Genomic DNA, 11,502 nt, shown 5'->3' on the forward strand with positions numbered 1-11,502 from the left:
CTTCCAGGTAGGATATGACAGACAGGGCTTGGAATTGCAGTTAGCAGAAGCATTCAAACTGGAATTCTAGAAGGGACGAATACACGCTCAGCCTGGATTTTTCAAGCGTTCGAAAACAAACGCGACAGGGAATAGTGAACAGAGGAAATGCTTTAAAGGAATGAAAGATATTGAATTTATACATGGTGGGGAGTAGAGCATCACTATTCTACAACAAGGCTGAGCATCAATAGCTTGTTAATATGACATCACAACAATTACTGTCTCTGAGTACTCCGTATGCATGTGGAAAATGGCTGTTGACAAGAGATGTGTGAGGTGTGTTCCTGAAATAAACGTGGCGTCCACTGGGTTTCGCATCACGTGCCCGGGAATGAGCTTTAAACGCGACGAAAATGGAAATCCCTTTGCTCTTCGGGGGCTGAATCAATCTCCCGAGGGAAATGAGCATTTCAGCACCGCACCCATCATCATCACCATCATCAATCAACAAAAAGCCTATCCAAAAATACAGGGTACGAGACATATACGATTCAAGTCAGTTCCTCGCTACCTTCCAAAATACACATCAGTATTCAGCCGTATTCAGCCGTCCTCAGCCGTCTTTTCGGGGCCCTTCTCCTGTGCATGGAAACAACCGAGGATGAATTGAACTCATGGCTGAATTCTCTCACATCGTTAAGGACTTTATATTCTGCGTTGTAAAAAGAAAATAAAAATAAAAATAAAAATAAAAATAAAAATAATTAAAAAAATTAAAAAAAATTAAAAAAAATTAAAAAAATTGATGCCGAGGACCGAGGAGGTGTCCCGGTCTCCGACGAGTGTTAAGCTCATCCTTTTGCCCTAAAGAGAGACAGTCATAACTACTACACTGTATCACTGATTGCCGGCTTCTATATTATTATTAACCTGGATGCATAGTTAACTTGTGGGACGTCTAAAAAGTGGTTGTATTCATGTAGGCAGCTGAGGCATATATGTGCGGTGCGCTACTCCGTGATAGGCAGCCTAGGGCCAACATAACTAACTAGTTAACTAGTTATCGACGTCATGTAAGTAGGATGTCAGAAAGCTTGTTGTGCGCAAAGGGGGCTCCTTCAGTGGCTGTTCCCAGGGGTTGAATTGAACGGAATGAACGTCGGCTCTCTGAGCTCCTCTGGGAGAGCTGTTGTGACTCGTGAGTAAATAAATATGTCGATCGGGCAAGGTTCAGAGACTTCAAATTCAATTCAAGCCTTTCAAGGGCTTGCGTACTAGTAAGTTAGCCATGCCATTCGATAGGGGTCTGGACTTTCTCTCTCTCTCTCTCTATATATATATTTTATAGAGTCAGAAGTTCACCTGGTATTGCCAGGCGCTCACAGGACAACGCTGTAGATTGACAGTTGATGATGATCATGTTCTTGACCAAATAGGTAACTAGTTAACTAAATGGCAGCGCAGCGAAATTAGGTAAAATGCCTTCAACGCTTGGATAACTAGTAAGTTAGGTACCGCAGGAGATCACTATATTACTCCAAGGGGATGGCTATTTGGTACAGTACAAACGACCGTGTGGAACATAATATCTAGATTATAAAAAGAAAAGGAAAAGGAAAGCAGTTTGAACCCTGGAGCTTTACCAATTTAGAAGGATGGTGTCCCTTCAGCTGTGTCTATGACAAATCTACGGAACAGAGGAAAAGAGAAGTGAAGGAACTGGGGGACTCTACGGAGTATAGAGAACTAGTTTTAAGTCAAGGAAATACTAACAACACGAGATGAGGTCTTGCTTGACAGAATAAAGACGATTTGAGTGGGTTATGTCCTAGAAGGGAAAATGTTCTTTTCTTGTCTTGATTGGAGGAATATACGCTGAGTGCAAGTAGATATATATTCGCCTTCGACGAAAGGAGGAGGGAGCCCCAAAAAAGTATGGAATCATAGGGATTAAGCGCAACGCGCGAATACGAGAGCCACAGACCCAGACCCTGACTGGATTCCGCGAAACCTCCCTTTGGTTTTGCCTCTTTCCCCTTTCATCTTCCCCTCTGCAGTCCAAACAGTTGCTCTTTGCGGGTTGCAGTCGTGGGCTCTGTCGTTGTTGTTGCTGTTGTTGATCTTGTTATCGGACAGGGAGGAGAACCTTGGGAGACGGGGTTGAGCAATGAGGAATCAACGAACCCAAACCCAAACCCAAACCCGGGGGAGAGAAAAGGGTGGAGTCTGTTTCAAATTGCATTGATCTATCTTTATTTTATTTTTTTTATTTTTTTGGTCTTTCATTCTGGCGCTCAGCTGATTTGACCCTTTACCTGAACACGCTTGCCAAGGCACCGGGAGTGGGAAAAAAAAGTTTCAAGCACGCAAGGTTAAAACGGGGGATGCCTTTGTTCATCGAGTTCTTTGCATATTGCGAACCATAGGTGATACAGGAGTGCATCCATCCTGTTGGTGGTTGCATGGTTTGAAAAGAAGGGAAGATTTCGCTGCGAGTGAGAACGAGGAGACGAAGGAGACGCAGACCAAATTACAAAGTTACGAAGTTACGAAGTTTGAACGGGAGATAAAGCGAGCGAGTTGAGGGGAAGGAGGAGAGAGAAGGATGGAGAGTTCAAAAGTCCCCTCTGCTTGGCGCTTGGGTAATCTTGCTTCTGCCGCCTGAGCCTTGCTTTTTGCGAAAGGACTTGGTGTGCCTAAAGTTTCCCATTCAATTCTAGGTTTTTTGTCTTCACACTGTTCGCCAGGGCTTGCCAGGAACACTGAGATGGTCCTTGGTTTCCTCATTTTTGTGTGATTGTATTGGTTTGTTTTGTACCAAGTAGGGATTGGTTATTCACTGGTGAAATTCCACTAGAGAGATGTCTGCGACCGCGGTCGATGTCCATCCACTTGACAAGATGTTTCATCATGATTGAAATTGACGTGATGACTCCGTTATGATTGATAATAAATAGTAAGCGGGACTAGGCACAGCACAACGAGGGTCCTAGTCTTGGCAGTTAGTTGTGCGCTTGGTTATGCAGTGTACGCTGTAGTCTATGGCATCATCAATAGTTATCATAAATGGCTCTGCTGAATAATAATAACGTTAAGCACAGGTTGACTACTACAGTAGATGAACTAACCACGGAGTATGGAATTAGAGCGAGTTGAAGGAACGGAAGCGTGAGTTAGTTACAAGCAAGCAATACTCCGTAGGGCGTAACAAGAGGTAATAATAGGCACACCAAATACAGCAGATACCCGGACAGGAAGCAGCCCGCCGATTACTCATTCGTTGCCAGGCCAATCCAGCACCAATGACGGGCAGAGGCTGAGATCGAGATCCGTGGTTGGGCCGCGGACTGGTTGGAGAAACCGGGCAGGAAGAACATGACCAACTGCCCTGTCAGGCAACCCCCGCAGAAAATACTTCCTGCGCGCACACGGGGGGATCCACGCGCCGACACAGCGACACCTGCGGATATTATCCAGATCCTTGTGACAGGAGTCGTTGCGAATCGCTGGTGGCTGCTCCCCGGAGCCCTTCGGCGGAGGATCTGGAGGTCACCCTCCGTGTCATCCTCCGTGTCATCCTCCGTGTCATCCTCCGTTTCTTAATAGTACTCGTACCCGTGGTGAACATGACGCGGACAGTTGATGATGCACACCGGCCAAAGGGGGTTGGGTGGTTCGAATATCGGAGCCTGGTTGCCCTGCAGCTTTGAAACCCAGGCAGACAGATAAAACAAACCCCCCCCCGATCATTGTTCAGCATGCATCTTCGGGCATAACACGTGTTGCCCGGAAACCCGCCGAAGGAGGGAGAAGAAGATTCAGAAGAATCGTTAACTAGAGTCATGGATTACACAAGCAGTGACTGTTTCGCAGCCGGAATGAGAGTTTAACTACGCAGCGCAACTACGGCCGTAGTGCCCGCCATGGACCAACTCCGGCGCTCGGTGTTTAAGCAGGAGGGAAGGCCGTGGGTCTCCTCCGGGCCAACCTTGTTGGAATTAATAAACTTCTCCCTCACCAGGACTCAGCCTTTCTCAGCAACACAACGACGGGTCCAGCCTCAGTCCGCCATCCAGCATAAAGATAGGCCGACTGCCCTTGTTTCCAAGAAAACCCAAGAATCCTGCTTCGTAATACCAAGGCGAAATAACGGTAATCAATTCGTGTTGTGTGTTTTCCTCGCTGCCTGGGTCTGGCTATTATTCATCCACCTTTCCCCCCCCAAGCTACATAACCTCCCAGCGAGAACCACCACAAGCCAACAACGAACTGCAGACGAAAGACAACTCCTCCTCCTCCTCCTCATCATCATCATCCAATCACCCACACGCACAGACAGAGAGACAGAGGACACACTATCGACACAGCCAAGTGTCAGCTCACCGCCTTGGCTCTAAAATTGGACAAATCGGCTCTAAACGTGGCCAGACCCAGACTCCGGCAGACTTTTGCAGGCACCTCTTGAGTCACCGCCACCACTCCTTGAAAACAGGACACTGGACAGAAAACACACACTCTCTCACACACTCTCTCACTCTCTCACTCACTCTCTCACTCTCTCACTCACTCTCTCACTCTCTCTCTCTCTCTCTCTCTCTCTCACGCACACTCAACAGCACACACAACACAGCACACAACATTGACAACGAGTGAAAGCAATTCACCATGTCCACTCTCTCATCTGTCTCCCCGCTCTTCTCTCCTCTCACAATATACCCTCCTCCCGCAAAGAAACAACGAAAAATGAGTCTCACCCAGACTTACTTCCTCGCTCATACCGCCAGAGCGAAGCTATCCCGAGAAGCTTCTCGGCCAGAGCACGACCTCCGAGTCCTCGTTGGCCATGCTAATATGCTCGACTCTCTCATGCTCGAGCTCGCAGACGCAGAAAAGGAACAGGAAAAGTGGTTTAATCAGACTGTTCTGGGAGCCAATGGAAAGCTGTCGGGGGAGCAGCAGCGGCAACCACAATCACAGTCACGCAGCAAACATATCGAATGGGCTGATACGATTGTGGAGGAGCCCGAGGATGACTGGGATCCGGAAGACCTATCCTCCGGCTCAGATACAGATAGTGACGACTCAGATGACTACGGTAAAGATGAAGACTTCTCCTCATGGCTCTCCCGATCTCAACAGCAGCAGCAGCAGCAACCACCTTCGACTCCTACAATCACATCCCGCGAATTCGTACGATTCGAAGACGAAGACGACGATGGAATAGTGGATGACGATGAAGAAGACTATGATGAACTTGCCCTCACACGAACAAGTTCTCGCTCCCAACAACAACCGCCCGACCTTCTCGATGAGTCGGACGACTCGTCGTCAGAAGATGACGAATCGGTCCCTCGCACGCCTCCACATCTGGTGCTTGACAGTTTCAACGAGAAGGAGGTCATGGCCACAACGGAGCTGTACTCGTCGAAGCAACAATCGACGCCGTCGTCATTCCCTCCTCTATTATCGTCGCCGGAATCAGATCAAGCGGCAACGCCACTGTTTTCAGATGATTTTTTCCTTTCCCATCAACAAGAGCGAGGGCCGCTGATTGAAGCTTTCTAAAGGGAAAATTTAAGAAAAAAAAAAAAAAAAAAAAAAATCAATATCAAAATCAAAATTTAACATCTTCGACATGCCCTATTGAGAATATTGTCATTTTAAGACTAATGGCTTTCCTCTGATTCCAAGCGACGTCTTTTGATTTACTGTAGCATTGACACCACACAAGCATGTTTGCACAACAGCGTTATGTTATTCACATCTTTTTCTTCTAGCTACATCAAGCAACGACGAAATGGGACGACGTGGGCCGGTTTTTTTGTTCTTTTTCCTACTGAAAAGTTTTCGGTCTTTCCCCGGGCGGCGTTTTCGGCCTATGTCATTTCAACCACAACCACCATCCACCTTTCATCCCTCCCCTTCGTTTGAACAAAAAACAAACATCTCTCCTCTTCCATTTCGCTTCGCTGCAACTACAGATATCTCTTCACACACACACACACACACATACACACACACACACATAACCGTTTCCCCAATGCATCTCCCATAATTCCAATTCCACTTCCACATTCCCATCACATCCTTCTCTGTCCTTGATTTCTGTATTGGGTGGCCCCTATTCGCCTCGCCGCGCTCTCCATCCCACCGTATTAATCCGGTCGATGGTCGAAAGGAGGAAAGGAGGCGGCGAGAGAAGCGGGGCGTGGTTTTTATTATTATTATTATTGGAGGAAGCCTGCTTGGATGGATTGTTGGAACTGGAATTGGAACTGGAATTGGAATTGGATTGGTTGAGAGCGCTGGGCTGGTTCTTTTGTTCGTCTCTGGCCTTTTTGATATCTTGGCTATTCTGTTCATCTCATATCTCACTCTCTATCATATATATATATACTCCTCTGTGTGTGTGAGGAAATGTCGATCGATATTTATATTTATATATCTACGTGATGTAGCTATTGGCAGCGAAACAAATCAAAACAAATCTACGAAATTTGTTAGATAGATTGATACTCCCTCCCGTCTTGATTGGGTGATTAAATCGATCCTGGTCCCGAAACAAATCCGGCTCTCTGCATTCAAGTTCCCTAGTAATCAATTGTATACAAAGAACTATATATAGCTGGTTCATTGGCCAGTTATTGACTGATACGGATTCGCAAAGGAACCTTAATCTTCCCTTGTAGTTGATAAGAGATTTGTCTCCCCTCCCCTCCGATATCTTTACTTAGTTACCCCTCTTCTTCTTCTCTTCGCGGGGCGGAAGTTTTTCCTTTTCCTATGTCTTTCGCTCACGAAGCATGAAGTAGACGGGATGGGGCCAAAAAAAAAAAAAAAAAAAAAAAAAAAAAAAAGATAATTAAAAGAAAAATTTTAAACACCACCCCCGCAAAAAAAGAAAAAAGAAAAAAAAAAGAAAAAAGAAACCTGCTGGATGAAAAGGTGCCTACTACGGAGTACCTAGTCCTGATCTTTTGGGAACGGAGGAGATGTCCCGCTTATGCTCGCTTCTCACTCGCCGACGGGGTGCGGTGTAGCAATTGGGGTTGTGTTCTTGGACCTGAGGATGATGGAGTTTTATTTGTTTGTTTGTTTAGTTTGTTGGTTTTTTTTATGTTTTAAATGGGTTTTTTTTTTTTTTTTTTTTTTTTTTTTTTTTTTTTTTTCATTGATGATGGAGGTAGAAGGTTGGGTTCGTTGTAACTAGTTTATCTGTGCTGAGTCTGTTGATTGACAGTACGGAGTGGACTCATTACACAGAACCTGCACTACTGTAGCGGGCGCAGCGCTGCTTCCAAGGTTAAGAGGGCGTGGTCATGTAGCCTTCTAGCGGGCGATAGGGATGCTAACAATTGATGTATTTATTTTATTGATTTGTTTTCGTCCTGTCAACCCTGGGCAGGACAGCGGGATCGGCGGGCCAGATTGAAGAAGTGAGCGGGCGAGCTGGAGAACATACTACGAACGGGGTTACCAGTAGAACTGCATAACTTCAGATAGGAGAAAGATGTGAAATGCGTTGGTCCCGCGACGCATACATACTAGTATACCATCCTCGCGCTCCGGTCCTCTCGCGGGGTCCCCGTGGTGGACTATATATAGCTTTACAGGAGAAGGAATGGCATATCCCTATCCCCGCCAAGGCAGCGGAGGAGCTTGGCCGGGGCGGCTGACTAAAGGCGGGAAGGACGGCTGGCTATTGCACAAAAGAAGCGCCGGGGCTTGGCGGCGGTGGGCTTCGCGCTTGGCGGCTTGGGGTGCTGTTCAGCCTCAAAACATCCCACCCGACGCATCTTCATCCGCATCTTCATCTTCATCTTCATCCGTATCCTCACCCTCATCCTCTGTCTTTCCTCTTCTTCTTTCCAGCCACTCCGCCCGTATCGGCTATCATCCATCTCCGTCATTCCATCTCAGTAGTGGCTAGGTGGAGAGTTATGATATTCTCGTGCTAATTCCCCATTCCCTCCACTCTCCCTGATACGCAATCGGTTTCCATCCCCTCTCTTCTATTCCTTCTTCTTCCTCCCCAATTTTACGGAGCTACCCCTCCTGTCCTCCCCCACGTTTCTCCTCTCACGTCTCCTCTTCGCCTTCTTGACCGACCTGTTTTATGAATGAAGCCCTGCGCACAACACAACCGGCCTTCCACCCAGTGAATTAGAGACATCACCCTTCACCCGGCCACCTCTCTGGACAATGACAGCCTGTGTCTCAATCATTCTTCTCCAAGTCTTAAAGGAGCTCCACGGTGCCTGACACCCAGCTGTTCCTCTACTGCTTGATCTTCATACCCTCACCTCATCACTATTTTAACAAGACAACAACTCGTACCGAAAGGCTATCGCCAACTAATAGCCATACCTACCACACCCAGGCGCGGAAACTTATCCTGTAAGCGGTGTATATATATATATATATATATATATATATACATTCATTCTTTCCTCTTCGCTCCTTCCTTACCCCTCTCTCTTCCCAGGATGTGTTTTACGCAGGTGGCCTTGCTGGTGGTGAGGATTTGTCTAGATTGCGCCTGAGTATACGCCTGCCGCTAGCTCTGTGCTCTTTTAACCCCGCCCCCTGTTGAACTGACATCGTCTCTTAGACATTTCTATCCCGTGTTGTTGGCTTTTTCTCATCAGCTCTTGACCGCCGGAAATTTCCTCTGCGTACAACCTAATTCTAAGCAAACTCAGTTGGTGGATATCCCAGATCGGAAAAGAAGCCAACAGAAAAATCTCTTCGACTACGTTTACGTTTGCGTCTGCGTGTGGGGTTTGATTTTTGGCCGTCTATTTTTTCCTTCCATATCCCGCTATACCATCATAGACACCCCCGATTTACGATTTTGCACCGTTATATCGATCCTCCTGAAGTTCATTGTTAAAAAAAAAAAAAAAAAAAAAAAAAAAAAAAAAAAAAAAAAACGGTACCTCGGTGTTTGATTCTCAGATTCAAATGTCCGAGTCGGCATCTACAAACACTTGGGCTGACAGCAGTTCGTCTGCTTTGGGATCTGACGAGACAGCTTCATCGCACAGAGATGATGCGAGTGTCTTCACCTTGGGCGGCTCGACCGCCATGCTGACTGACGTTCCACCACGGCGGCAATCGATTCAGTTCAACATGGAGGCAGCTGCAGCTGAATTATCAAAAAAACGAATTGGTGCCACAAGGGGAACTTTGATCAGCCATATCGGCAGAATGCCATCCCCCCCTCCACCAAGGTTCGTTGTTCATCTTTTTTCGTAACTTCGGTTGTCTGTTCATCATCCACTTCAAAAAAAATCTACTTGGTTCTTCCGCGCACCGCCTTTGAATGACGTTACCAACTCTTCAATTGCTCGATGTGGCTTGTAGGATGTGGCTGGAGCCGGTTCCCTTCTTGCTTATTGCCCCAGGTTGTTTTACACTTTTGCCCCCCTTCGCATCTTAATTCGCTTGCGCCGAGCGTGCCCCCACCCTGCAACTCAAGGATGTGACTGCGCCTTCTGGCTCTCAATGCCGATTGCCGGTTCATAAAGCCCAGAAGCGGCTGTAGCGTGTCACCAATACAACTCCCCATTCATCATTTACAAATCACATATGATAATTCTTGCAATATGAATCCACCCCACTCTGATAGGCATGAGGAATATCACCCTGACACTACGCTAACTTCTCACGACGTCAGTGCCTATAATCGCGGGGTCTCATTCGATACCTTTGATAACCGTGACGCCACTGATTTCTCATTAACACTCAATTACAAACACAGAGATTACCACCCCACACGGCGGAGCCGAACTTTCCTCTGTGGTACTGATCAGAATGATTATTCTGATTTTGCACTTGAATGGCTGATCGACGAACTCGTTGACGATGGCGATGAAATTGTCTGTCTAAGAGTCGTCGAGAAGGATTCGAAGATCGCGAGTGATGCAAGCATGGAAGAAAGGAGATACCGGCAAGAGGCCCAAAAGCTCTTGGATCAAGTTATTGCGAAGAATTCCCATGATGAAAAAACGATTAGCTTGGTGCTGGAGTTCGCCGTGGGAAAAGTGCAGGAAATAATCCAACGAATGGTACGTGTGTCGGTTTATATTCTTCTACGTCCATGTTCCATTTTCTAACCCCATACTATATTTTAAGATTCAAATTTACGAGCCCTCGGCGCTTATTGTCGGAACGCGTGGACGCAGCCTGGGTGGGATGCAAGGCCTTCTTCCGGGCTCAGTGTCGAAATATTGTCTTCAACAGTCGCCCATCCCGGTCATTGTCGTCCGCTCCTCCACAAAGCGCGAAAAGAAGAAACAGAAACGTCTTGGCAATCCGACGCGGCACCGATACAACCACATTCTTCGATTGAACGACATGAAGAGCGGCCGAGTGTTCGACAAGGCACGTAACTCTGATAGCATCGCCACGAAGCAACCAGAAGAGGAAGCCGCGGTGGCTCAAGCGATCGGGGAACAGGATATGGGGGGAAGTCTCGCAATCCCCAATACAAGCCGCGACCCACGGCTATCATTTTCCAGAGACACCGCATCTACCAGAAGCACGGACGACAAAGATGACACGAGCGAGGGCACACGCAGTTTGAGCCTTCCCAATTCGGAGTTCGCTACCCCTAACTTCTCTTCCACCTTAAAGAATCAACGTATCGAGAGCCCGGCGATCACTGACGACGAAGGCGACGAAGACGAGGGAGACAGTCCTGGTGATGATAACGATTACGACAGTGAAGCTCGTGATAGGAGGCGCCAGCACGGTTCTGAGGATGCGGCACCATCACCCAAGAAGCCACCTCTCATCCCCATTACCAACGCCACGACTACAGAATATACGTCCGACGTTGGCGAGCGGCACTAATAGATAGGATGGGCAGGAATAATTAAACACGATTATGACCTCCACTCAGGCGTGGGCTGGATGGGAGTTTTTGATTCGTGCTTTTTCTTCGCGTTTCGGGATCGGTTTTTTTTCTTCGAGTTCTCATGTGTCATGAATATCGGAATAGACCATAAAAACTGTTCACGGATACTACGGAACACAAAAGGGAGGCCTTCTCCTTTTCTATTTTTCTTTTCTTTTCTTTTCTTTTCTTTTCAATTTTTATTTTTATTTTTATTTTTATTTTTATTATTTTTTTTTTTTTTTTTTGGTATTGTATGCATGTTTTTTTGACATGCAATGACGATTCCGGTTTTTGTGTATGTGTGTGGGTGGTCTTTTCGCTCCGTCCTTCTGGGCTTCTTCCTTCTTGCCTCTTCTTACGACTTAACCGCACATTCTGATGACTTGCATTCTAACGTAACGGATTTTTTTTATCTTTTTCTTAACACAAATAGGACCCCTCCTTAGTCAATAACAACGACATCAACAACAACAACAATGATATCCACGTGGCAGAAACCTGCACAGATCACCTACGGTTGGATACGGATAGTCTCCGGTGCCACCCCCGCATTCGCCAGAACCACTCTCCGCGCCTCTGGGCCATTCCCAATATTTACAGGGAGGAGAGACGAACCC

The 11,502-nt window shown here is 46.9% G+C and overlaps 3 protein-coding genes across 3 annotated transcripts; all 3 read left to right on the forward strand.

Annotated features, from left to right (window-relative positions):
• Window positions 1–292: 292 nt before the first annotated feature.
• Window positions 293–1,481, forward strand: HCAG_08697 (predicted protein; the record flags this gene model as incomplete). The annotated part of the gene is made up of 4 exons (XM_001536326.1): window positions 293–537; window positions 966–987; window positions 1,072–1,180; window positions 1,456–1,481. 4 exons carry the CDS (start codon window positions 293–295, stop codon window positions 1,479–1,481), a joined length of 402 nt encoding a protein of 133 aa, XP_001536376.1.
• Window positions 1,482–4,647: 3,166 nt separating this feature from the next.
• On the forward strand, window positions 4,648–5,547 carry HCAG_08698 (predicted protein; the record flags this gene model as incomplete). The annotated part of the gene is made up of 1 exon (XM_001536327.1): window positions 4,648–5,547. The coding sequence occupies one exon, from the start codon at window positions 4,648–4,650 to the stop codon at window positions 5,545–5,547; it is 900 nt and encodes a 299-aa protein (XP_001536377.1).
• A 3,399-nt stretch (window positions 5,548–8,946) lies between these two features.
• HCAG_08699 (predicted protein) lies at window positions 8,947–10,839 on the forward strand (the record flags this gene model as incomplete). Its single annotated transcript, XM_001536328.1, has 3 exons — window positions 8,947–9,215; window positions 9,662–10,052; window positions 10,120–10,839. 3 exons carry the CDS (start codon window positions 8,947–8,949, stop codon window positions 10,837–10,839), a joined length of 1,380 nt encoding a protein of 459 aa, XP_001536378.1.
• Between the last annotated feature and the right edge of the window lie 663 nt (window positions 10,840–11,502).

Source organism: Histoplasma capsulatum, genomic scaffold (genome assembly GCF_000149585.1).
Source record: "Histoplasma capsulatum NAm1 scaffold_12 genomic scaffold, whole genome shotgun sequence".
Taxonomy (NCBI): Eukaryota; Fungi; Ascomycota; class Eurotiomycetes; order Onygenales; family Ajellomycetaceae; genus Histoplasma; species Histoplasma mississippiense.